This window comes from Labeo rohita, unplaced genomic scaffold (assembly GCF_022985175.1).
Source record: "Labeo rohita strain BAU-BD-2019 unplaced genomic scaffold, IGBB_LRoh.1.0 scaffold_123, whole genome shotgun sequence".
NCBI lineage: Eukaryota > Metazoa > Chordata > Actinopteri > Cypriniformes > Cyprinidae > Labeo > Labeo rohita.
In genome coordinates, this window is record NW_026127373.1 from 15,644 (window position 1) to 41,879 (window position 26,236).

Consider the following 26,236-nt stretch of genomic DNA (forward strand, 5'->3'; position numbering starts at 1 on the left):
GCTGACGACTCCAGGGGGCGGACCGATGGAGGCAGAGCAGGTGGAGGTGGAGCCCGGGGTGGAGATGGAGAGCCGATGATCCAGGGTGACACAGAGGATCTGGAGGGCCAAGGCGGAGCCCAAGGCTCTGGCGACCAAGGCGGAGGCGGAGATCCGGAGGTCCGCAGCAGAGCCGGAGCGAAAGAAGACTGAGGCGGAGCTGGAGGGAGGAGCCGGTGGGATGAAGTGACAAGGCGCAGCCGGAGGAATGCAGTCCTGAGGTGATGGCGGGACGACGACGACCGACCAAGGCGGAGCCGGAGGGACGATGGAGCCCAGTGGAGCTGCTGGGCTGACGGGCGACGGTGGAGACAAGGGGGAGCTGAAAGCTGAGGTGGAGCCGCTGAGTTGGAAGGCCGAGGCGGAGTCCAGGACTCAGAGGCTGGAGGCGGAAACTAGGGATCCTCCAACCATGACGCCGATGGAGACTGGCAGACCCACGGCGAACCCACCGCACAGATGGTGGGCTGAGGGTGAGCAGTGGGGCTGTCAGGAGACAGCGGTGGTGGGACTGAGGCAGCAGGGACGATAGGAGGAGATAACAGAGGGAGGGTGGGTGGGAAATCCAGGCAGGCAAAAAGTTCAGAGGATGGTGGAAGAGAGGGCATGTCTTCAAATATATTCCCATAGAAATCGATCAAGTCCCATTCCACATAAATCTCCTCAGTGAAATCAATTAAGTCCAGTTCAATATCTAAATGTCCCAGATCCATACATTGCTCAGCCTCAGCAGTGGTGCAGTGGGCGGTGCTGTGCAACTTCCATCCTTCCTTTCTTTTAACAGTCCGATCTTCTGTCATGATTGTGTGTGGAAGGAGACATAGGAAGATGAAATAGAACAAAAAGTCTTTAATAACATCCACAAAAGGTAACTCCAGACAGGAACAGCAGAGAAACACACACCAACTTAACCTTAAGACCTGACGAACAACACTTATAAAGGGGTGCTAACGATACAAGGACAGGTGTGGGTGATTAACCAATAAGGACTTAACAAGGAACGGAACATTAAAGACCATATATGGGCACAGAAGGGAGAAACCAACATAAACGGTCCACAGGGGTGTGACATTACCATAACTAAAAACATTGACAACTTTTAAGAATGTTTGCGTCATTGTGTTCATTTATATAAACAACAGTTTGGCACGCTTAGTATGTGTTTTAAACTTCACACAGACACGTTATTTCTTAGATAACAACAAATTTACATAGATTTATATTGTGACGAGTCGGCTACCTCCCCCCTAATTATCCTTGTCACCCCGTCTGTAATCACCGCCCTTCACCAGGTTCCCGACGGGAGTGGGTGTGCGAGAGAGGAGGGGCGCTGAAACAGCCAGGTGTGGTGGCGTGTGATGAGGCACATCTGATGTGAATGAAGCCTCATCACCGCCGCTGTTAAAATGCCGAGCGCGCCTCTCCTCGGGAGACCGGTCTCTTCCCCGTGCATGCACGCTGGTGTCCTCGTGGGTCCAGGAAGGGAGCGTAGAGGTATCGAGCGCCGCCGAAATGATGGATGAGCTGCCAGACCCACGGTCCGGACGTGAAGCCGCACCCAGGCGGCTGCGGGCTAGGATGCCCGGCCGATTTACCCGCCTCAGGAAGTGCCGTGATGAAAGGTGGATAAAGCCACTACCCCTTGTGCCGCAGACCTCGGCGGGGAGTGAGTGCGGCCGCCAAACTCCGCCCCTTACCTGGACCCTTCCCTTCTGAACACTGCCTCTCCTTCACGGAACCCCTACATGTCGAGGACACCAGATCCCCTAATTATTTTGGACACTTTTATTCTCCCTTTTGGACACTTTTGCTTATATTGTTTAATAAAAGCCTCTCCGAGGCCTGATGTCACGCTCACTGTGTCTGTCGTTTTGCTCCTCCCGTGACAATATATATATATATATATTATATGTGTGTTTGTGTATACGTACGTATGTACACACACACACATGTAAAAATGCACTATCTATTCTATCTATCTACGTCTTATGACATAAAATGAATGCTGAATCAATGTGCACCACACATAAGTCATCTCACCCACTCACACATATACTTACCTGCCCCTCACACAAAACACTCACATACATATGACATCTTTAACGATAAACACTGATCACAGTACCCACACACAGTAACTCAGATGATCACTACGTCTTGCTGGATAACTCAGTGTATGTCACAAATTATCTTTGCATTCTTCTATATTACTGGAAAGATCATATAATGTTTGTCAATGTTTTTGTGCATTTCACACATTTTCAGTCCAAGCCTGATGCAGGGCAGTTCTGCTGGGTTGAGGGGTCCCTGCTGCAGTTTCACCGGTAAAGAAAAAAACCCTCTTCTGTATGTGTTTTTAGGCCTTATTTCAGTGACTTTTTTTTTCCACTAACCATGCATAAACATTGTTTTCTTAAAAACACAATCATATACATGCTGCTCACATATTATTGTAGCCCAGTTTATGCTGAATATAGTGTTATCAAACTTTAGCCATTGTTATGTTTTTAAGTGTTTTTAAACAAAACACAAATGTCAGGGCATGTCAAAACTTCTAAAGGGCCGCAAAACACCCTCAGACCCCAGAGGGTTAACAGTGACAGAACATAATCAAATCACAGGTGGGTGTGGGTGAGGCTGACAGATTTATAGATTTTAATCAGAATCAGATAATTACCTTCTTGTTATCTAAATACCTTCTTCTGTGGACGTCCTTCTTTGAAAAAGCTTTCATGGAACATTTCCTGACAGAGTGTTATAAATATAAGAACAGAAATCCAGCCTGCTTCAGACTTCAATCGAAGACATTACCAGACGACTTCATTTATTAACATACCATAGACTGCACAGAAACTCCAGGTAAGACATGACTTAAAATGATACAAGCAGGTAGTGTTATGTTAGTCTGCAGAGCCACCAACAGATTATTAGCTGTTTAAAAAGCAGTTCAAAATGTTTGTGTCTTATGCTTTTAAAAACTTTAATAAATTACTACACTGCTGTATCCTATGCTGTATAACCAAATAGCTACTAAAATTACAAATTTTGGATCAATAACACCTCAAAAAGACTGCATATTGAATCTAGGTAATGATTGTGTTGTTATCATCTGGTTGCAGTCTCTTTTTGGTATTCCTTGCCATAACACATGTGCTTTACAGACACAGTTACAGCTATTTTTATTTTTATTTTACTACAGACATGGGATCAGAAACCATTGAACTGGCAGCCCTAGGAAGACCTCTCTTTCCTGGTATGCTGTATGACTGCCGCAAGGATTCCTTAATTCCAGGTGCTTTACCTACTTAAAAAAGAAGCTTTTTGTTTCCTTTTTCAACTAATTGCGAATCCACAAAAGATATGAAAACATTATAATAATTTTCATTAATAATTACATTGATTAAACATTATAATGCTTAACAGCTTGTTAGTTAATATGCATTCAAAAACCTGCAAGTTTGAGATTATGTGCTTCTAAATGTGTACTAATTATTAGTTCAGTTAAAAGTTATTGCATATTAAATAATGATGAACAAATCATTAGTTCATGTAAATATTAAAATGCTTACAAAAATTATACTTTTAATTCATATATGATTGTGCACTTTATAACCCATATGGCAAAAAAAACTATATTTTTTGTGGACAAAATATATTTGAAATATATACTAAATATATGCTGCAAACAGTGAAGCTCAATGAAATATATTTTTGAAATAGTAAATATATTTTGCATCAACCATTGTATACTAAAATATATTTCTAAATGTATTTCTGTGGCAAGAAAATGCATTTTTGGACTGAAATATATAGAGGTCAAAATATATTTTTTTAAATACTTTTTAAAATATATATATATATATATATGGCCAAAAATATATTGGTAGAAATATATTTTACGGAAATATATTTTAGCAAATATATTTAAATGTAAAAATATATTTTCAAAAATACACAAAAAGTAGAAAATATATTTATGTAAATATAGTTTGAAATACACTTTAGCAAATAATTTCTTGACCATTTTTGTATATATATTTTAAATTCATTGCAAAACACTGTAAAATTACTTAAATCTGTAACAATTTGGCTGTTATTTTAAGTATTACATCATTATAATTCTCATTTTATACAGATAAATACAGTATTATTCATAGAATCTTTCTTTTTTTTCTTAAATTTAATAGAAATGTATGTAAAATTACAAAAATAAAGGTGATAATAATATATGAAATCACCACCAGATGGTGCAAATGGCACCATTTCTCACACTATTAAAACAACAACACAGTAAAGATCACGACTTGCAGCAACAACTGTCTAACAAAAACTGTAAAGTTCAAGTAAAATATCCTAACTTAAATAAAGTACAAAAATTGTATTTAAACTTTAACAAACACTGTTATATTACAGATATTTCGTGAATTATTATGATCAAACACCTTTACTGTATAAATAAATAAATAAATACTACAAGATGACAACTTCTTCCAATAAGAATTTCTTCTGCTATTTTGCCATAACAAATGTGCTTCAGAAATGCAGACTTACAGCTGCAAAAGATAAAACTTCTCATACAAACTCAAGAGTCAAGAGCCCAACTAAAACACCGACCTCCATCATGGTGACATCAAACTTTATTATTTTCAGTAAAAATCTAAACCTGTTAATTCTCATTAAGAACTTGTGTATGAAAGAAATCAGGTTAATCTTGTTGATAGAGTTGTTTAACAATCCTCTACCCCTTTGGCCTACATTATTTTCTTGAAGTACCTCCTGAGATTTTAAGCAAATGTTTCAATAATTTAATGACACATTTTTACTTCAAAAATATTTTTCCCAATTTTAAAGTTTTTATCAACATTATTTTACATCCCTAGTGAAATAAATATACTTAATTGTATTTGAGTCATACTTGTTGAGTATAAAAATAGTATAGAAAAAAAAGTTTTGAGTTGCAAATAATAATAATGTAACGTTGGGAGTGAGACGAGAGACAAGCGGATCCATTTGCACGCTTTTATTGAAGGATTTGGACAGAGACATGGTCAAGGCAGGCGTGGTCAGACAGGAGCAGACAGGTGTATAAGGGCTAGGCAGAGAGTAGTCGATAAACAGGCGGGGGGTCGAGACAAACCAGACGAGGAGCCAGAATAACAGAAAGACACGACACGGGATGAACACAGAGAAACGCTTCGTATGACCAGATAAACACAGAACAATACTCAGCGGTGAGTGACAGAAAGATCGGGGCTTTTATACTGTCTCTGATTGGACGGGGGTGTAGTGCAATGGCTGATGGGGAATGGAGTCCGGGGTGTAGTGCAACAGTCAGAGTGTGTAAACAGAGGGAGAGCGACATCTGGTGGTGAGCGGTCCGCAGCTCACCGACCAGATTCGTAACATAGCCCCCTCCCAAAGAGCGGCTTCCAGACGCTACAAACGAACCATATTCCAGCGGAGCGGTGGGGCGGGGGTGAGACAGGGCAAGGGCTGGAGGGCCAGGTCCGTGCAGAGGACCAGGTGACTGGGGCAGGACCGACAGAGCAGGAGCCCACCAGGGTGGAGCCGGAGGCGGTGCAGGAGGCACAGGGGCCCTCCAGGGCGCCGCCGGAGGCGGAACAGGAGGCACCGGAGCCCTCCAGGGCGGAGCCGGAGGCAGAGCAGGAGGCGCAGGAGCCCTCCAGGGCGGAGCCGGAGGCAGAGCAGGAGGCGCAGGAGCCCTCCAGGGCGGAGCCGGAGGCAGAGCAGGAGGCGCAGGAGCCCTCCAGGGCGGAGCCGGAGGCAGAGCAGGAGACACCGGGACCTTCCAGGACGGAACCGGAGGCAGAGCAGGAGGCGCCGAGGCCCTCCAGGGCGGAACAGGAGGCGCCGAGGCCCTCCAGGGCGGAACAGGAGGCGCCGAGGCCCTCCAGGGCGGAACAGGAGGCGCCAGGGCCCACCAGGGCTGAGCAGGAACCCGCATAATAGACTGGGACCTGGGGAGAACAGTGACAGAGGAGGCAGACAGAATGAGGGAAGAAGCAGAGAGTTTGTAGGGGGGCGCCACCTCCAAGGGAGGATCCACAGCCACGGCTGACACCTCAGGAGGCATTGGCGCGGCTTCTCCAACTGACGGGAGCTCTGGAGCAGACTTGGGACCAGACGGGACCTCTGGAGCAGACTTGGGACCAGACGGGGCGTGACTTGAGTCTGGGCCGTCAGGCGGGGCGTGACTTGACTCTGAAACCGCTTCGGGAAGACCGGCCATGATGGGTGCCGACTCAGGAGCAGAAAACATGACGTGACCAGGCTGTGGCTTGACTGAGATGGCCTGAGTAGGCTGTGGCTTGGCTGACGGGGCTTTAGCCGGCTCTGACGTGGCGGCCATCTTGTGCGGTGGCTCTGGCGAGGCGGCCATCTTGTGCGGTGGCTCTGGCGTGGCGGCCATCTTGTGCGGTGGCTCTGGCGTGGCGGCCATCTTGTGCGGTGGCTCTGTAACTTGGCTTGAGACAGGAAACACAGCTCCAGCTTGGTTTGACACAGCTCCAGCTTGGTTTGACACAGCTCCAGCTTGGTTTGACACAGGAACAACATGGTTTGACACAGGAACAACATGGCTTGACTCAGGAACAACATGGCTTGACTCAGGAACAACATGGCTTGACTCAGGAACAACATGGCTTGACTCAGGAACAACATGGCTTGACTCAGGAAACACAGTTGCAACTTGACTTGACTCAGGGAATGTAACTGTACCTTTAAACGGCTCTTGTATGGCAGCTGTGACGTGACGGAGCTCTGTGATCGCCGCCATCTTGTGAACGGGCTCCGCCGTTGCCGCCATTGTGTGGACGCGCTCCGACGCGGCCGCCATTTTGTGAACGGGCACAGCTGTCGCCGCCATTAGAGCGATGCTATCCATTACGTTCGCCGCCATTTGAGCAATGCGATCCATTGCCGTCGTCATGGCTCGGGCGCGCTCCAGCGTGGCCGCATTTCCCGAGTGAGCCAAGCGGCCAGCGGATCTGTGGCGTCGCGCTCCGGCGCGGCCGTCATTATATGAGCGGGGTGCGCGGCCGCCATTACCGAGTTGTCGCGTTCCTCCTTCGCGACCCCCACAGTAAGCGACGCGCCCACACACAATAGTCCAAAGTCCATACCTGAATGTCCGAGGGAAAAGCTGCTGGATCCTGTTGTGGCCGAGTATTCTGTAACGTTGGGAGTGAGACGAGAGACAAGCGGATCCATTTGCACGCTTTTATTGAAGGATTTGGACAGAGACATGGTCAAGGCAGGCGTGGTCAGACAGGAGCAGACAGGTGTATAAGGGCTAGGCAGAGAGTAGTCGATAAACAGGCGGGGGGGTCGAGACAAACCAGACGAGGAGCCAGAATAACAGAAAGACACGACACGGGATGAACACAGAGAAACGCTTCGTATGACCAGATAAACACAGAACAATACTCGGCGGTGAGTGACAGAAAGATCGGGGCTTTTATACTGTCTCTGATTGGACGGGGGTGTAGTGCAATGGCTGATGGGGAATGGAGTCCGGGGTGTAGTGCAACAGTCAGAGTGTGTAAACAGAGGGAGAGCGACATCTGGTGGTGAGCGGTCCGCAGCTCACCGACCAGATTCGTAACAAATAATAACAATAATAATTCATAATGATGCAGTACTTTGTATAATTATGGCTTTTACCTTTTCAATAATTTACCACACTTCAGATAGTGCTTTTAACAATTTTGCATGGTTGCAGCTTTACATAGATATAGAAAGTAGTTTTACAAGTTTTACAAAAGTAAAGATATGTAAACAACGTATAGTCAGTATAAAATGGTGAAAAAAAAAAAAATCACATACTTGATCAGAAGGTTTATAACTTAAGTATATTCCCAGTGCACTCCAATGCACCTGTACCAAAACTTTTTATTTTTCTTTAATGTTCTGTACAGACAACGACCACATTGCACTTTGAAATGTGGACTGCATGCAGCCCTTTGGGCTTTCAAAATATTATGAATTATTAAAATGATCTTGACCAAAACTACACAAAAGTTAAAATGTCAAATGAATTCAGAGACGTTAACTACATGAAAAGAAGCATTAAGATTAAAATAATTGGTAACACTTTATAATAACGTTCAGTTGAAAGTCATTTATAAATGATTAGTTAATGATGAAATAATCATCTACAAAACATTCACAAATGATTAATAAGTGATATGCTAACAATTTGTGTATGTTTTGTTAATTGATTTACAAGTCAATTACAAGTTCATTTACAAGTAATTAGTTAATGATCAACAAATCATTTACAAAACGTGTTTATAAATGATTAATAAGTGATATGTTGAAAAGTACAAAAATGCAATTATTCTAAAACTGTTTTCTTTTTTTTAAATAATAAATTATTTGCTGTCAAGTGAATAAACGTGTAAACCCTTTCTCTCATCTTGTGTTCTGTGTGGAGTGTGTGGGATCTAGTGATAATGTGAACCAGTTTTACCCTCCACTGAAGATCACATCAGGTGCACAGCGCTAAAATACTCCATGTGTTTACCATCTTTACCCTCTCCAGTCAGCCCTTACATTGCAGTGCACACAACAATTATTCAAAACCTGTTGTATAAACACATGAATAAATCATTTACAAATCTTTCTGCATCCCCTAATCTAAAGTGTAAACTATTCATCAGTTGTAAATGTTTTACAAACCTGCCGGTTACAGGTTGTGTGGGTATACACACTGGGGGGGAAAGATCTACGAATGATGAGTAAAACATTTACAACTGATGAACAGTTTACACTTTAGATTAGGGGATGCAGAAAGATTTGTAAATGATTTATTCATGATGTGATCTTCAACGGAGGATAAACATTTCAATGATTGACATTTCAATTATTTATAATTGATTAATAATATATTAACTAGTAACTTATTAACCATTGACTGAGATGATATTCTATTTTTTTAAATATAACTTACGACAGATTCGTAAATCGTTAGCATATTACTTAATCATTTGTGAACGTATAGTGATGTTTTGTAAATGATTAGTTCATCATTATCTAATCACTTGTAAATGATTTATAACTTAATCTACAAAGCATAGATAAAAATACTAACATATCACTTATTAATCATTTATGAATGCATAGTCATGTTTTGTAAATGATTAGTTAATTATTAACTAATAACTTGTAAATTACTTGTAGATGAGTTAACAAAACATACACAAATTGTTAGTAATCTTTTATAAATGTTTTGTAAATGATTATTTCATCATTAACTAATTGCTTATAAATGACTTACAACTGAATGTTATTATAAAGTGTTACCAAATAATTATTCAAATAGTAAATGTATTAAAATCATTTCACTTCATGCGTCACATATAAATCCGCAGTGTACTGCGAGACTGTCAAACCACCAAATAATCGCATTGTGTTTTACATTAGGAACAGTTGCGCAATGAATTGAGTTGAAGCACGCAGAGACAATGGGCACAGCAAAAAGCCCAGTAAGAGTCTTCTGTGAGCCATTTGGGCGCCCATAAAAACAGATTGGGAACTTACATGACGCCAGCGCGTCTTGACCATTTCCTGTCCTACGCTGACTTCTCACCTCAGGGGTGAATCAGCAACAGACAAAATACTAATTTACAGATGCTCCCCCTTTTCTGAGATTAGCCACGGAACAGATGATCAGTGTAACTGGCGACCAGCTATGCATAAATTAATAATCGAATAAACAGGAAAGACAGATTTAAATTGACACGTCCAGCCCACAGGGCTCACGGGACACCACAACTGACACTCTCCTGACCCCCCTGAACATTCCTTTCTCCCCCTCTCTGATACGTTCCAAATGTTCTTTCCCTCCAACAACGAATACACAAACTTATACAAACGATCCTAAAAAAAGACAATCATTTATCACCATTGCTAGTAGAGCAAATAATTCACGATTATGTGTTGTCTATGTCTTTTGTTTGCTTGATCTGCCTATTGTAACCTATAAAGTAACTAACGCTCATAACCTCTTTAGGTAGACAAAGTTATTAATCTGTACGCAAGATACCTGATGTTTGGTATTAAATGAGAGCTTGTTTTATTTCCAAGATGTTGGTGTGAATGAAAAGTTGATATTATGTACGATGCTTGCATTATAACACTTATTGAAGTGATTAACAAACTCTTGAAGAAAGGTGCCTTCACGTGACAGACAAACATTGTGCTAAGGTATGCACAAATGGGCAACCGTAATTTATGGTGCACTTCAACAGGTCCCTATACAAAAAAATTGTATTGTATGTACTTCAGTAAAACTAAACTAAATATTTGTGGCACACTTTAAATTGATATACTTAAAGTCTGTTAAATTGGAACAACATTTTTTGTACTAAATGCATTTTAGTTGTGCAAAAGCAGTGCTTAATTTCAACTGAAGTTAAAGACTACCAGCTAACTCACTTACCCAGGGTCAGTAACAACATTGAAAACAAACATTTAAACATTGCATGTAACACTACGAACTGGATTCGAACCCAGGTCGCTACCGCACAAGTACACTTGCTTTATCACTTGCACCACCAAAGCAGACATGCACTTTGCAAAACTGTGGTTACTTTGTGTTCTTTACTCTTTACTCTGTGTAAGTAAACAGACGCTTTCTGTCGATAACAGCACACATTATATGGATGTAAAGACTGTGAATTGCTGAGTAGTCTTACTACAGACGCAGTAAGCGTTGTGTGAAAATAAACCTGAAACGTCCTGAGAACACAAAAGTGCAATAAACCTGACGCTGTTAAAGACAAGCCAGTGGACACAACATTAAATATCATCTAGTGAGTTCAGATGTTTAGCAAAAGTATAGTAAAAAAAAATGATTGTTGGTGAATTTCACAGCTCGTGAAAGTAAGGTGAGGAGAGATTGACTTATCGAGCCACTGAACGTGCTATTTATAGTCTGAGTAATGGCTGACACCTGTGCCAGTGATCAGCCCCAGGCACGGGGTTGTGGGAAATGGAGTCCAAAATGAAACTAATACTCCGGTGAAGGCTCCCTCTGGTGGTGATCGGAGGGAGCCACAGAGGCTGAATTCGTGACACCCATATTAAGGCCAATGTTAAATTACCGAGACTAATTGTTGGGCTGAGTGAGCATGGACATGTCATTGGGGTTATGAAGTGAGCATCCTCTTGCAAAGGTTTCATCCAGCTGGTTTATATGGGTGTGTGTGTAGGTCATATTTAAAGTATTTTTTTATTTATTATTATTTCATTTCATTTATTTTTTTCTGCTCAGAGAATACCATTATGAAAATCACTTTTTAAACATGTAATACATGTGGTTCACATGGCTCTTTGGAGCAGCAGCAGCAGTACATAAGTCTTGGCAATATATCTGCTTTGTGGGGGGTGTCTTGTCTTTCCTTTATCCTTATATTCAGTGGCATGCATATATTGGCTTGTATTGTGTACCGTGTCTCCTGCTTTGTGGGGGTTATTCATATGTGTTATATGTGCAGCAGCAGTATTTTTTGCATGCTTACAGCAGCATGTTGTGGATGTTTTGAAGGAGCAGGAGCAGCAGCAGCAGCAGCAGCAGCAGCAGCAGCAGTGTAGCATCTATTCCGACAAGACCATATACATTAACACTGTCATGTACATTACCATGCCAATCCCTCAGAGAGTTGTCATGACAGAAATACAGAGTTCTGGCATGAAATTCTATGATGGTGCAGTCCGATAGGTCTAGCTCAATCTGACCTGGCGACATCATTATCACATGGTAGCTGATTGGTTCTCTCCTGGATTGGTAGCCAATGAGCTTACTGCTCAGTATTCAAATACATGCCTTTTGTTTGCTTTAGCAGTTTGCAATGCACTTCAGAAACCCTCCACCTTCCCCAGCTCCACCTGTATAGATCTGCTATGGGGTGATTCATGTATGCTAAATGGGGGTTATTCATATGTGTTTTATGTGCAGCAGCACTATTTTTTACATACAGCAGCATGTTGTGGATGTACTGGCAGTAGCAAGTCTTGGTCTTGGCTATCATCAGGCTGGATCCAGTAGCGATGGGTAAGACCATCACCACAGTCTGTCGACAGTACAAGAGGTTATGACTTCAGCAGGGGAGGTGCTCGTGGAAGTCCTACCCTGTAACAAAGTCAAAAAGTACAGAGACAGGTCCGTATAGGCCACTTAAAGCTAGCAATAGAAATATGAAGAAAGATTAAATGGATTGTACTCACTGAGCTTTGTCTTGAAAAGCAAATTAGCTCAGTTGTTAAAAACAGCTACTATCAGTTGAGAATCATTTCCAGACTTAAAACGACACTTTCCTTTCAAGACTTGGAAAAAGTAATTAATGCATTTATCACATCACAGTTGGACTACTGTAATTCTTTATATCTTGGTCGTTCCCAATCTTTGTGTGTTTGCAGGTGGTCCAGAGTGCAGCATCTAGACTGTTAACTGGTGAAAAAAAAAAATAATAATAATAACAGAACATATAACTCCAATTTTAGCTTCTCTTCTCTGGCTTCCTGTCTCTTTTAGAATTCAATTCAAAATATTGCTGATTGTTTTTAAAGCACTTAATGGACAACCTCCATCTTACATCTCTGATCTTATTTTTTTCTTATCTAAGTCCCTCAGATCTGCTAATAAAGCACTTTTATATGTCCGATGGTCACGACTTCTGCTAGATTAGATAGATTATATGGTTTCAAGCATCAGGTGAATATTTTTAATAGTTGTTCAATGACTCCAGTAGGTTTCTCAGGTCATGGTATGGTGCAGTGCAGTTTTGTTTTAAGGTCTCTTAAGCCTAAAAGTGCTTATGGCTCTTTAACATTTCTTAGCTTAAAATAAATGTCAACAGCTAGCTGAATCCACTGGGGTCATTTCTATTTAGAAATTTGTTCAAAGAAAAACGCTCGGTTAGCTGAAACACAGGGGCAATGATCTGGTCGAGATTTCAAAGTACAGTTCAGATGGATGCACCGTCCAAATACATTTTCAGCCTTGAGAAAAAGAATGGGCAGAGACGGTTAATTCTGGCCTTGCGCTCTGAAGATCGGCTGGTGTTGCTAGATCCTGTTAATATCTAAAGGAGGGCAGTTATTTTTTATCAGAACCTTTACAGAAGTAAGTTGAAGTCGGACAGCAAAGAAGAAAGTTGTTTTTTTTGCCTCTTTACCACAGTTGTCTGAAGAGGGTATGCTGCCCTCTCAGGTGTTTTGAGCCTGGGAGAGCTGTATAAGGCCCTGCAGGGCATGAAGTCTGGGAGGACTCTTGGAATTGATGACCTTCCAGTTGATTCTGGACAGAGCTGGGAGTGGATTTGTTGCAAGTACTGAATAGCAGCTTGGCAGAAGGTATGATGCCACTGAGTTGCCACAGAGCAGTAATAACCCTCATACCTAAAAAAAGGAGATATGACTCTCATAATAAGCTGGCAACCTGTCTCACTTCTTCGCAGCAGCTGCTCTCCAAGGCTTTAGCTAACAGATTGGCTAGAGTGTTGGACCAGGTCATACATCAGGACCAGTCCTATTGTGTTATGTGTTATAGTTTTTAATAAGAACAATCTTGAAGGAAAGAGGTTGATAGACCATGGTGTTCTTTTTTGGGGCTGGATGAAAGTGTAAAACCTTGTTTTTGAAGATGTATTTGTGCAAAGAATTATTGTGAATAGAGTTTTTTTTTTTTTTTTTTAAATTCAATTCTCTCTCTCTTTCTCTCTCTGTCTCTGTCGTGTGCTACGTGACTGTGAGGAGTGTGTGAGCGGGGATGGGCCTAAATTCTGATGGTTTTTCCTGTTTGTCTGCTTGGCATGGGTGCAAGTGCATGCAGCCAGATGAGTCAGTTTCCATCGAGAGTTTATTGGTCACTATTGGTAGAGAAATAGGTGCACAAAACATAATGTCTGCTTCTAGAATGAATAAAGCAATAGTCATCATTCTGAAAGAAATCTAAATGGTTAACCAGTTAGTGGAGTGTGGTTGTGTTTGTTCCAGTCTTACCTTTGTCTAATCTTTCGAAAAAAGTGATTTGTCAGACATACCTCCTATTTTAGCTCGTTATGGAAAATTGGTTGGGGTGATTGAAACATGTCATGTCATACAGACGTCAGGCTCTGATGATATTAAGCGCCGAATTTGAAACGCTTGAGGTGTCTGTTCAATGGAGTGTCTGGCAGGGACTATACAATCTTTATCAGCACTGAGACCATGAATGTTTTGTTTGTGGAAAACATGGGCATTTTAAAACAGGCTGTCCTGTGGTTAAAGAGGCTCAAAGCACAAGGAATGGTTCAGAATCTAATTTAGTGCAAGATTCAAATGTTTTAGTGTTGAGATCACTGAAACTGATGTGACAATATCTGATGCTAGACGGGGTGTTATGAATGATCCTGTAGAGACTGTTGAGGAGTTAGAACAATTCGGAGAACAAGATGGGCCATAAGTGAGTGATGTCTTGGATGAGGTACAGGCATCAAAATGATTTCCTGGCAAAATCACAGGTTGACAGTGATTTGGATAGTGAGTTTTCAGACTTAATTACTGATGAACTGGCTGAATAAAATTCTCAGGAAAGTACTGTTGGGAGATTAACAAAGCCTCTATATCACACTGTGGAACAGCTAGATGACTTCTTGAATGCTACAAAAAATCAGAGAAAACCAAAAATGGAAATGTTCTTTCCTGATTTAAGGCTTTTTATTGATTCCTCTGTAATTGCTATGAAGGAAGCAACACTTGAGGAATTAGATCCACCTAAGCGTTATTGTTAAGTTTGTGAGTGTTCAAGGTCCATAAAGAGTTATTATGTATTTGAAATTACATCTACAATGGATTCTATTCATTTTCTCTTTTTAAATCTTTAATTAACAGACATAATCTTGTAGATTTGTGGAGGGATGCTTATCCTCATGTTAGACAGTATACTTGGTCGAAAATGAGTTCAAACAATGTTTCTGCTGCAAGACTGGATCAATCCTACATTGAGGAATGTAATAAAGGAAGATTTTTTAGTAGCTGTATCTCTCCTACATCTGTCAGATCATCATTATATTTCTGTCTATGTTTGTCTTGTCATCTAAATCCTATCAGTCACATTGGCACTTTAACAATCGATTACTTCAAGATCACACTTTTTCAGAAGTCTTGGAGAGAAGAGAGAGGTAGTTATACATCTCTAATCAATGGTGGGATCTGGGAAAAGTGCAGATAAAGGCTTTTTGTCAACAAAATATTGAAAGATTGAAAGTGAAGAAGATGATAGAACAAGAAATTCTTGAACAAAGCCTCCATAACCAGGGAGGAGGTGATATCAATAAAGAGAACAAATGTCTTTTGAAGGATTTGTTGGAGGAACAGGTGAAGGTAGAACTCTTGTTAGAACAAGATATGTAAAGTGCAATGAAATGGATGCTCCAATTGCTTTTTTTCGGACTGGAGAAATCTGACTAACTTCCTAATGGCAATGAAATAACCAATCAACAAGAAATTATAGTTTCTGCTATTTCTTTTTATGAGAAACTTTATCAGTCAGAACTTTTTGATGAAGCGGCAATTGAAGAACTTCTTCTAGATCTTCCACAGTTGTCTGAAGAAGAAAATATGGAATTGGAGTGATTCTTGACTTTTTCTGAGCTTTCAAGCACTGTGCAAGAACAGTGGCAGATCTCCAGGTGTGGATGGCTTCTCTGCTGAGTTTTTTAAAAGCTTTTGGAACGTGTTTGGACATGATTTGTATGATGTTTTATGGAGTCCATTAACCAGGCTGTTTTACCCTTAAGATGACGAAGAACAGCGCTGACATTCATTCTCCAAGAAAGGACTCTTGAAGAACTGGCGTCCTGTGTTGCTGTGTACTGATTAAAAATACTGTCAAAAGCTATAATCAATAGGTTAAAGAAATGTATGGCAACTATAATTCATGAGGACCAGTCATATTCTATCCCTACACAGACAATTTTTGACAACCTATTTTTGTTAAGAGACATCATTGCAGTTGGCAAAAACATCAAACTGATACTGGACTCTTAACTTTGGATCAGGGGAACGCTTTTGACAGAGTGAACCATTTTTATTTACTAAAGACTCTGAAGGCCTTTGGCTTTGGTCCACAATTTGTCTCTTGTATTAAACTGCTTTACAGTGAAACATCTAGTAAGCTTAAGATTAATGGTCGACCTTTTGCAGTAACAAGAGGCATACGACAAGGACACCCTCTTTCTGGAATTTTATATTCAATTTCTGTTGAGCCTTTGTTGTCACACTTGAGGAAACGATCATATGGACTTTGTATTCCTGGTTTTCCAGAAATCCCACCTGTAAAACTCACAGCTTATGCTGATGATAGAACTGTATTTAATAAGGAACATTGATGTTATGGCTGCTTTGACTTCTAGTTTGAAAACCTTTCAAAAAGCCACATCTGCTAGAATTAATTGAGGTAAAGTGCACATCCCTTCTGTTAGGCGAGTGGAGAAATATGGATCCTCCCCAACTTCCACAACAGCGTGAATGGATTTAAAGTTGGTTTTAAAGTCCTTAGGGTGTATTTAGGATCTGATACTTATATGGTTCCTCCTTAAGAATTATTGATTGTTATTCAAAAAGCCTTTGTTCTTTTCTTTTGGGATGGTTATCACTGGCTTCAGGGCTCTCAAGTCTTACACATTCACCATGAGACACACGCATTTCAACCACTTCACAATATCAGAAATTAGAATTGGTTGTTTTTGGGGTAAATAATTTGATCCCGCTACAATCACTTTCGTCACTCGGCAACATGGACATGCACACACAGGATGAGACAAGCGGTGGAATCGTCACAGAGCTGCCGCTTTCTCTCACAGTGGAAGCGTTTTGTGCAGTTGACGCGGTGGTCGCGTTGCGGTCTTGGAGCGGATGTTGATGTTTGTATTTACTAAAAACAAACTATTTCAACTGACTAGATTTGATTGCTGTTCTAAATTTCTAACGAATGTTTTCAACTGTGAATCCTTTTGAAACATTTAAAGCAATCAGGGTTAACCTTACAGTAGCACTCAACACTGATTACTCTCAGACTTTCAAAATCCTTCATCACTTGAATTAAGATTATGATCATTTAATATTAAAGCACAGCCACCACAAAATCAGACTTTAGCACGTCTTTTTACTTTGAGACCATTCTGAGGTTAAATACAGATTTAAAATCATAAGCTATAGTTTAACAGCTATGACACTCTTTTTAAAATCAAATCCTTGCATAGCTATGACTGGAAACACTGGCATCTTACAATGCTTTAGAAAAAACAGTTACTCTTAAAAAAATAAAGCATATACTGTACATACATCGAAAGTGGAAATAAATCAGTTATTTATTAAGCATGTGTGCTATTTTGTGTCCTAAACTTCTGAAACATTGGTGTCTCATATTTTACAGTAGTCAGTGCAGTTTGGGAAAGAAATCAATCAAATCTGTATGTGTGAAAATATTCAGATGTAACCCTCTTTGTAATTGTTAACATTTTCATAAGTAACTGTAATTTAACTATACATTGTTTCTCTCAGTGACTGTAACAGATTAGTTACAATTATTTTGTAATTAAATTATGTAATTCCATTACATGTAACTAGTTACTCTATTACGTTTGAGCCCCTACCACTGTCATCAGTATGTGCAACAGACACTTGCAATACAAAATGCCATTCATAAGCTGAAATATGTATTCTCTCTCTCACACACACAGCTTGACATACATGCTCAGGGCAAGTTCTGCAGTCCTACTGTATGTGTAGGCCTACAGTATGTACATTGAGCACTGCTGTTCATTGGCTCAGTTGGGGACAAATTTCTTTTTATGAATTTGACTTTAATCAAATTTACCAGTTGTTATAGTTTCTATTTTGTGCTGGTCAGTTATGAACAATAGACAAAATTTAACTTCCAGCAAAAACTGGAGAGAATTGCATGGGGCCAAGGGGCCACTGCTGCAAATATTTTACAAATGCATATGGTAAATTAACAAATAAAACACACATTTTTGATATGAGTAGACTATAAAAAATGGCTCTTGTGGTGATAGACTTACGGTTTAATTAGTGAACTGGGGGGGGTGTCTGAGATCACTTGGTTTGTTCAAATGTACGAGCTGAACCGTTCCGAGAGCGTTTGGAGGACTCAAACAAATTAGGTCTGAAAACACTGTTACTTTACTACCTACCTAAGTTTTATCCCCAAACGGAAAACAGCATATAAGGCTGCATAATAGAGTGCAGTAGAGGAACTACACACACACACATACACACACACACACACACACACAGACTCTCACACACACAAAATCTATATGATTAACTAATGATCTGTTAAGCATTATATATTGTTTGCTAATGACTTATTAATGAACATTATGAAGTGTTACTAAAAGTACTTATATAACTATTTTAAGACTCAACAAAAATTAAACACAACTATATAATTTAATAGTTTGAAATTGTCTTACAGATACAGGATACACTTTGGTTGTACATTGTATCCTCATACATAACTGTGAAAAATATTTTTCTTATTTCAGGTGTTACTCTGTGGGATAAGAAATCACTAAGTGAAGATTTGGACAGTCGTCCACAGCTCATGACAGATTTAAAGTTCAGGAGCTCTGACTCTGTCTCTAGTAAGTCCAAACTCCTAGATGTAAGTGCTTCACTGAAGGCCAGCTTCTTGGAGGGGCTGGTGGAGGTGGGAGGATCTGCCAAGTTCCTGCGTGACACCAAATCCTCCAACCAACAGCCCAGAGTAACAATGCATTACAATGAAACCTCGAGATTTGATCAACTCACTATGACTCAGCTCGGCCAGATCACCTACCCTCAGGTGTTTGACCAGAAATCTGCAACTCATGTGGTCACAGCTGTTCTGTACGGAGCTCAGGCCTTCCTGGCGTTTGATCGCTCATTTGCAGAAGATGAAGACAAGCAGGAGATTGAGGGAGAACTACATGTCATGGTCAAGAAGATCCCTGGATTTTCCATTGAGGGAAAAGGAGCTGTAAAAATGACGGATGAGGATAAAAAAAGGCTGAGAATATCAGCTGCACATTTCATGGTGATGTCCATCTTGAGCAGAATCCCACCACGTACATGGAGGCCCTAGAGCTGTACAAGAAGCTCCCCAGTCTACTGAAGGAGAATCCTCAGAATGCAGTGCCAATAAAAGTCTGGCTCTATCCTCTTTGTCTAGTGGATACAAAAGCTGCTCAGCTGGAGAGAGAAATCAGCACACGTTTGATTTCCAGCATTGGAGATATGATGGAGGGGCTGGGGGACGTAGAGAGGACATGCAATGACCTGTGCAGAAGAACAGAGGTAAATGTTTTCAGTGACATCAAAGAAAGGCTATGCTCATTTAAGGATTCATTTAGCATTTACAAGATAGTGCTCCAGAAAGCACTGGCCAGAGTCTTGCCTGCCATTCGAGGAGGAGGTATGGAGGAACAATCCTTAGAAGACATCCTGAAGATAGACAACAGCTCCCCTTTTAATGCCGACTTACTTAACCAATGGTTAGATGATGCAAAGTCTGAACTTTACTTGTTGAATAATCACACCAAGACACTGAATGAGATCAACACAGTAGATTCAGACGGGCTCAACGCCATCCTTTCTGATCCTGACACTGATGTAGTGTTGTGCTTGACCTTCACATCTCTAAAATATGAAGACCCATATCTTTCAATCCTGACAGAGTTTCTAAAATCTGACAAGTTTAAAGAGCTTGATAAAAAAGAAAAACTACATTCTGTGGCATCAGATGGACAGTGGTTCAAAGATCCTGATGTCATTGCAAAAATGAGAGAGAACTCACGTCTCTTCAAAAGATTTTCAGAGGCCAATAAAAATGAGAAGAGTATCCGATTCATTATATCTGCCATCTCCAATCCCACCATTCCAGGCTCCTCCATCTATCTGTATGAAAATGGGAAACTGACAGACACAAAGTTTCAGCCTGTGTCCAAGCCGCCCCCACCAGTAGTGAAGAATGTCCTGGACTCAACTGTTTCCCTGAAACTGCAGAAGTCCCCAACTGGAGAAACAGTGAAGTACAGAGTGGAGTACAAGCAGGTGAAAGCAGATTCTGGAGCTGAGGAACAGTGGATTGTCATTGACACAGCTGATGAAGACTTCAGCCTTACTGAACTGGTATCTGGAAAGCAGTACCTGATCCACTACAGGATACTGGGTAAAGTGGGAGTGAGTGAAGCCAGTGAAACTGTCAGTCCTACGCTCACTTTAAGTAAGTGTCATCTGCACAGTGTTTTTTATTTTAATTTCCTCAAAACATTTGCTGTGTTCAAACAATCAGCATTTGGAATTTGTAACCACCAAACTGTCCTGTTCACACAGCAGCATATTCATTATTTGAACAGCTACATATTACTAACCACCATTAGGTGTATTAGGTAAATGGCGTAAATGGGATAAGACTTACTAACAAAGGCATAATCAAGATGACATCGCTCCGCTGTGGGTGATGGTCAGGGTTTTGCTAAGTCGCCATGCATGTGTCCATTTTCTCTGCTGTGGAGTTTCTTTCTCTGAGTTATTACTGTCACCTGTATTAGGGTTGTGCCGATAGATGATAGTATCGTGTATTGATGATAGTCTGAGATACGGCCTGTTGCTGATGCCTTTGACGATAACAAGACAACTAGTTTTAGCGATGCAGTGCAGAGAGCTGCTTTTGAGACTCTTCAGAAACTGTGGATATAAACACAAGGACTGACTAGAGGCTGCGATTGGCTCCGGTGGTCGTGCCGGAGCCGTAATGCGCCACAGACGTGTGCATTACAGGGGTCAAAACACATGCTGAAGTGCAGCTGGAATAAACACAAGCATTGACTAGAGTGGCTGTGATCAGCCGTGATTTTTTTTGCCATTACAAATGTGTTTTGCAGACACAGACTTACAGCCGTCACATAACATGTGAGGAAGGCACGCAGCATGAAGATGAAGGTCAAAGATAAAGTCTTTAATACAATCTACACGTAAATCCACACAGGTATATCCACAACAGGAAGGTTAACACGAGACCAGATGACAACACTGAACCAAAACCAAAACTTATAAAAACATGAACATAATTAAGACACAGGTGATACAAGGTTAACTAATAATGACATAATGAAGGCAGGAACAGAAAAACCATATATGAGGAAAAAAACTATACAAAGAGTCCAGCAGTATGGCAACAGCACACAGGGAGAAGAAAAAAAAAAAAAGAAAAAAAACTAAAGTTACAAGGTGAAGGGTCAAGAGCCCAACTAAAGCAAACATTACCTTAACGGCAAGTTCAAACAAAACAAATTGAACATCTAAACCTTTGTTCTAAATAATAACTTTAGACAAACTGGTTAGTAATAAGTGAAGCTGGTGATGCTGTTTGTGGAGTTTAATCAGAAAGTCTCAGACTTTCAAAATCCTTCATCACTTGAATTAAGATTATGATCATTTAATATTAAAGCACAGCCACCACAAAATCAGACTTTAGCACGTCTTTTTACTTTGAGACCATTCTGAGGTTAAATACAGATTTAAAATCATAAGCTATAGTTTAACAGCTATGACACTCTTTTTAAAATCAAATCCTTGCATAGCTATGACTGGAAACACTGGCATCTTACAATGCTTTAGAAAAACAGTTACTCTTAAAAAATAAAGCATATACTGTACATACATCGAAAGTGGAAATAAATCAGTTATTTATTAAGCATGTGTGCTATTTTGTGTCCTAAACTTCTGAAACATTGGTGTCTCATATTTTACAGTAGTCAGTGCAGTTTGGGAAAGAAATCAATCAAATCTGTATGTGTGAAAATATTCAGATGTAACCCTCTTTGTAATTGTTAACATTTTCATAAGTAACTGTAATTTAACTATACATTGTTTCTCTCAGTGACTGTAACAGATTAGTTACAATTATTTTGTAATTAAATTATGTAATTCCATTACATGTAACTAGTTACTCTATTACGTTTGAGCCCCTACCACTGTCATCAGTATGTGCAACAGACACTTGCAATACAAAATGCCATTCATAAGCTGAAATATGTATTCTCTCTCTCACACACACAGCTTGACATACATGCTCAGGGCAAGTTCTGCAGTCCTACTGTATGTGTAGGCCTACAGTATGTACATTGAGCACTGCTGTTCATTGGCTCAGTTGGGGACAAATTTCTTTTTATGAATTTGACTTTAATCAAATTTACCAGTTGTTATAGTTTCTATTTTGTGCTGGTCAGTTATGAACAATAGACAAAATTTAACTTCCAGCAAAAACTGGAGAGAATTGCATGGGGCCAAGGGGCCACTGCTGCAAATATTTTACAAATGCATATGGTAAATTAACAAATAAAACACACATTTTTGATATGAGTAGACTATAAAAAATGGCTCTTGTGGTGATAGACTTACGGTTTAATTAGTGAACTGGGGGGGGTGTCTGAGATCACTTGGTTTGTTCAAATGTACGAGCTGAACCGTTCCGAGAGCGTTTGGAGGACTCAAACAAATTAGGTCTGAAAACACTGTTACTTTACTACCTACCTAAGTTTTATCCCCAAACGGAAAACAGCATATAAGGCTGCATAATAGAGTGCAGTAGAGGAACTACACACACACACATACACACACACACACACACACACAGACTCTCACACACACAAAATCTATATGATTAACTAATGATCTGTTAAGCATTATATATTGTTTGCTAATGACTTATTAATGAACATTATGAAGTGTTACTAAAAGTACTTATATAACTATTTTAAGACTCAACAAAAATTAAACACAACTATATAATTTAATAGTTTGAAATTGTCTTACAGATACAGGATACACTTTGGTTGTACATTGTATCCTCATACATAACTGTGAAAAATATTTTTCTTATTTCAGGTGTTACTCTGTGGGATAAGAAATCACTAAGTGAAGATTTGGACAGTCGTCCACAGCTCATGACAGATTTAAAGTTCAGGAGCTCTGACTCTGTCTCTAGTAAGTCCAAACTCCTAGATGTAAGTGCTTCACTGAAGGCCAGCTTCTTGGAGGGGCTGGTGGAGGTGGGAGGATCTGCCAAGTTCCTGCGTGACACCAAATCCTCCAACCAACAGCCCAGAGTAACAATGCATTACAATGAAACCTCGAGATTTGATCAACTCACTATGACTCAGCTCGGCCAGATCACCTACCCTCAGGTGTTTGACCAGAAATCTGCAACTCATGTGGTCACAGCTGTTCTGTACGGAGCTCAGGCCTTCCTGGCGTTTGATCGCTCATTTGCAGAAGATGAAGACAAGCAGGAGATTGAGGGAGAACTACATGTCATGGTCAAGAAGATCCCTGGATTTTCCATTGAGGGAAAAGGAGCTGTAAAAATGACGGATGAGGATAAAAAAAGGCTGAGAATATCAGCTGCACATTTCATGGTGATGTCCATCTTGAGCAGAATCCCACCACGTACATGGAGGCCCTAGAGCTGTACAAGAAGCTCCCCAGTCTACTGAAGGAGAATCCTCAGAATGCAGTGCCAATAAAAGTCTGGCTCTATCCTCTTTGTCTAGTGGATACAAAAGCTGCTCAGCTGGAGAGAGAAATCAGCACACGTTTGATTTCCAGCATTGGAGATATGATGGAGGGGCTGGGGGACGTAGAGAGGACATGCAATGACCTGTGCAGAAGAACAGAGGTAAATGTTTTCAGTGACATCAAAGAAAGGCTATGCTCATTTAAGGATTCATTTAGCATTTACAAGATAGTGCTCCAGAAAGCACTGGCCAGAGTCTTGCCTGCCATTCGAGGAGGAGGTATGGAGGAACAATCCTTAGAAGACATCCTGAAGATAGACAACAGCTCCCCTTTTAATGCCGACTTACTTAACCAATGGTTAGATGATGCAAAGTCTGAACTTTACTTGTTGAATAATCACACCAAGACACTGAATGAGATCAACACAGTAGATTCAGACGGGCTCAACGCCATCCTTTCTGATCCTGACACTGATGTAGTGTTGTGCTTGACCTTCACATCTCTAAAATATGAAGACCCATATCTTTCAATCCTGACAGAGTTTCTAAAATCTGACAAGTTTAAAGAGCTTGATAAAAAAGAAAAACTACATTCTGTGGCATCAGATGGACAGTGGTTCAAAGATCCTGATGTCATTGCAAAAATGAGAGAGAACTCACGTCTCTTCAAAAGATTTTCAGAGGCCAATAAAAATGAGAAGAGTATCCGATTCATTATATCTGCCATCTCCAATCCTACCATTCCAGGCTCCTCCATCTATCTGTATGAAAATGGGAAACTGACAGACGCAAAGTTTCAGCCTGTGTCCAAGCCGCCCCCACCAGTAGTGAAGAATGTCCTGGACTCAACTGTTTCCCTGAAACTGCAGAAGTCCCCAACTGGAGAAACAGTGAAGTACAGAGTGGAGTACAAGCAGGTGAAAGCAGATTCTGGAGCTGAGGAACAGTGGATTGTCATTGACACAGCTGATGAAGACTTCAGCCTTACTGAACTGGTATCTGGAAAGCAGTACCTGATCCACTACAGGATACTGGGTAAAGTGGGAGTGAGTGAAGCCAGTGAAACTGTCAGTCCTACGCTCACTTTAAGTAAGTGTCATCTGCACAGTGTTTTCTTTTTTATTTTAATTTCCTCAAAACATTTGCTGTGTTCAAACAATCAGCATTTGGAATTTGTAACCACCAAACTGTCCTGTTCACACAGCAGCATATTCATTATTTGAACAGCTACATATTACTAACCACCATTAGGTGTATTAGGTAAATGGCGTAAATGGGATAAGACTTACTAACAAAGGCATAATCAAGATGACATCGCTCCGCTGTGGGTGATGGTCAGGGTTTTGCTAAGTCGCCATGCATGTGTCCATTTTCTCTGCTGTGGAGTTTCTTTCTCTGAGTTATTACTGTCACCTGTATTAGGGTTGTGCCGATAGATGATAGTATCGTGTATTGATGATAGTCTGAGATACGGCCTGTTGCTGATGCCTTTGACGATAACAAGACAACTAGTTTTAGCGATGCAGTGCAGAGAGCTGCTTTTGAGACTCTTCAGAAACTGTGGATATAAACACAAGGACTGACTAGAGGCTGCGATTGGCTCCGGTGGTCGTGCCGGAGCCGTAATGCGCCACAGACGTGTGCATTACAGGGGGTCAAAACACATGCTGAAGTGCAGCTGGAATAAACACAAGCATTGACTAGAGTGGCTGTGATCAGCCGTGATTTTTTTTGCCATTACAAATGTGTTTTGCAGACACAGACTTACAGCCGTCACATAACATGTGAGGAAGGCACGCAGCATGAAGATGAAGGTCAAAGATAAAGTCTTTAATACAATCTACACGTAAATCCACACAGGTATATCCACAACAGGAAGGTTAACACGAGACCAGATGACAACACTGAACCAAAACCAAAACTTATAAAAACATGAACATAATTAAGACACAGGTGATACAAGGTTAACTAATAATGACATAATGAAGGCAGGAACAGAAAAACCATATATGAGGAAAAAAACTATACAAAGAGTCCAGCAGTATGGCAACAGCACACAGGGAGAAGAAAAAAAGAAAAAAGAAAGAAAAAACTAAAGTTACAAGGTGAAGGGTCAAGAGCCCAACTAAAGCAAACATTACCTTAACGGCAAGTTCAAACAAAACAAATTGAACATCTAAACCTTTGTTCTAAATAATAACTTTAGACAAACTGGTTAGTAATAAGTGAAGCTGGTGATGCTGTTTGTGGAGTTTAATCATCCTCTGCCAGTGCTGGCCTGTACACTGTAAAAAATGATTTGTTGACACAACTTGACTTAGTCAAGTCATTTTGTTGCATTGACTTAGTTAAGTTTAGCAAACACTAGGTGTTAAGTTCACTCAACTTATATGTAGTTGTTGAAATAACTTGCAGTAAATTGAGCCAACGTACTGTATCAATTAAAGTGCATGTTGTAGCCAATCAGAACTCATCCATGGCTCCCATCATGCATTGCGGCATGAATAAATTATGAGCTGAACTGTCTTTGTAATTTCTTTTATTCTTAATATTTTCTTTTGTTTTTGTTGTTTTTATGTGACTTTTTAGTAGCTTGTTTTGTGACGTTC

General features: G+C 40.5%; 2 protein-coding genes and 1 pseudogene across 2 annotated transcripts; 2 read left to right on the top strand and 1 right to left on the bottom strand.

Moving 5' to 3' along the window:
• The first annotated feature begins 2,763 nt into the window (after nucleotides 1-2,763).
• LOC127157879 (neoverrucotoxin subunit beta-like) lies at nucleotides 2,764-20,886 on the top strand (annotated as a pseudogene).
• On the bottom strand, nucleotides 5,045-6,575 carry LOC127157880 (uncharacterized). The gene is made up of 2 exons (XM_051101074.1): nucleotides 6,251-6,575; nucleotides 5,045-6,190 (listed from the first exon to the last, which is right to left on the bottom strand). Exons 1-2 carry the CDS (start codon nucleotides 6,497-6,499, stop codon nucleotides 5,132-5,134), a joined length of 1,308 nt encoding a protein of 435 aa, XP_050957031.1. The 5' UTR covers nucleotides 6,500-6,575; the 3' UTR covers nucleotides 5,045-5,131.
• A 2,507-nt stretch (nucleotides 20,887-23,393) lies between the features above and the next one.
• LOC127157878 (neoverrucotoxin subunit alpha-like) lies at nucleotides 23,394-25,452 on the top strand. The gene is made up of 2 exons (XM_051101073.1): nucleotides 23,394-24,694; nucleotides 25,384-25,452. Exons 1-2 carry the CDS (start codon nucleotides 23,564-23,566, stop codon nucleotides 25,450-25,452), a joined length of 1,200 nt encoding a protein of 399 aa, XP_050957030.1. The 5' UTR covers nucleotides 23,394-23,563.
• The last annotated feature ends 784 nt before the right edge of the window (nucleotides 25,453-26,236 follow it).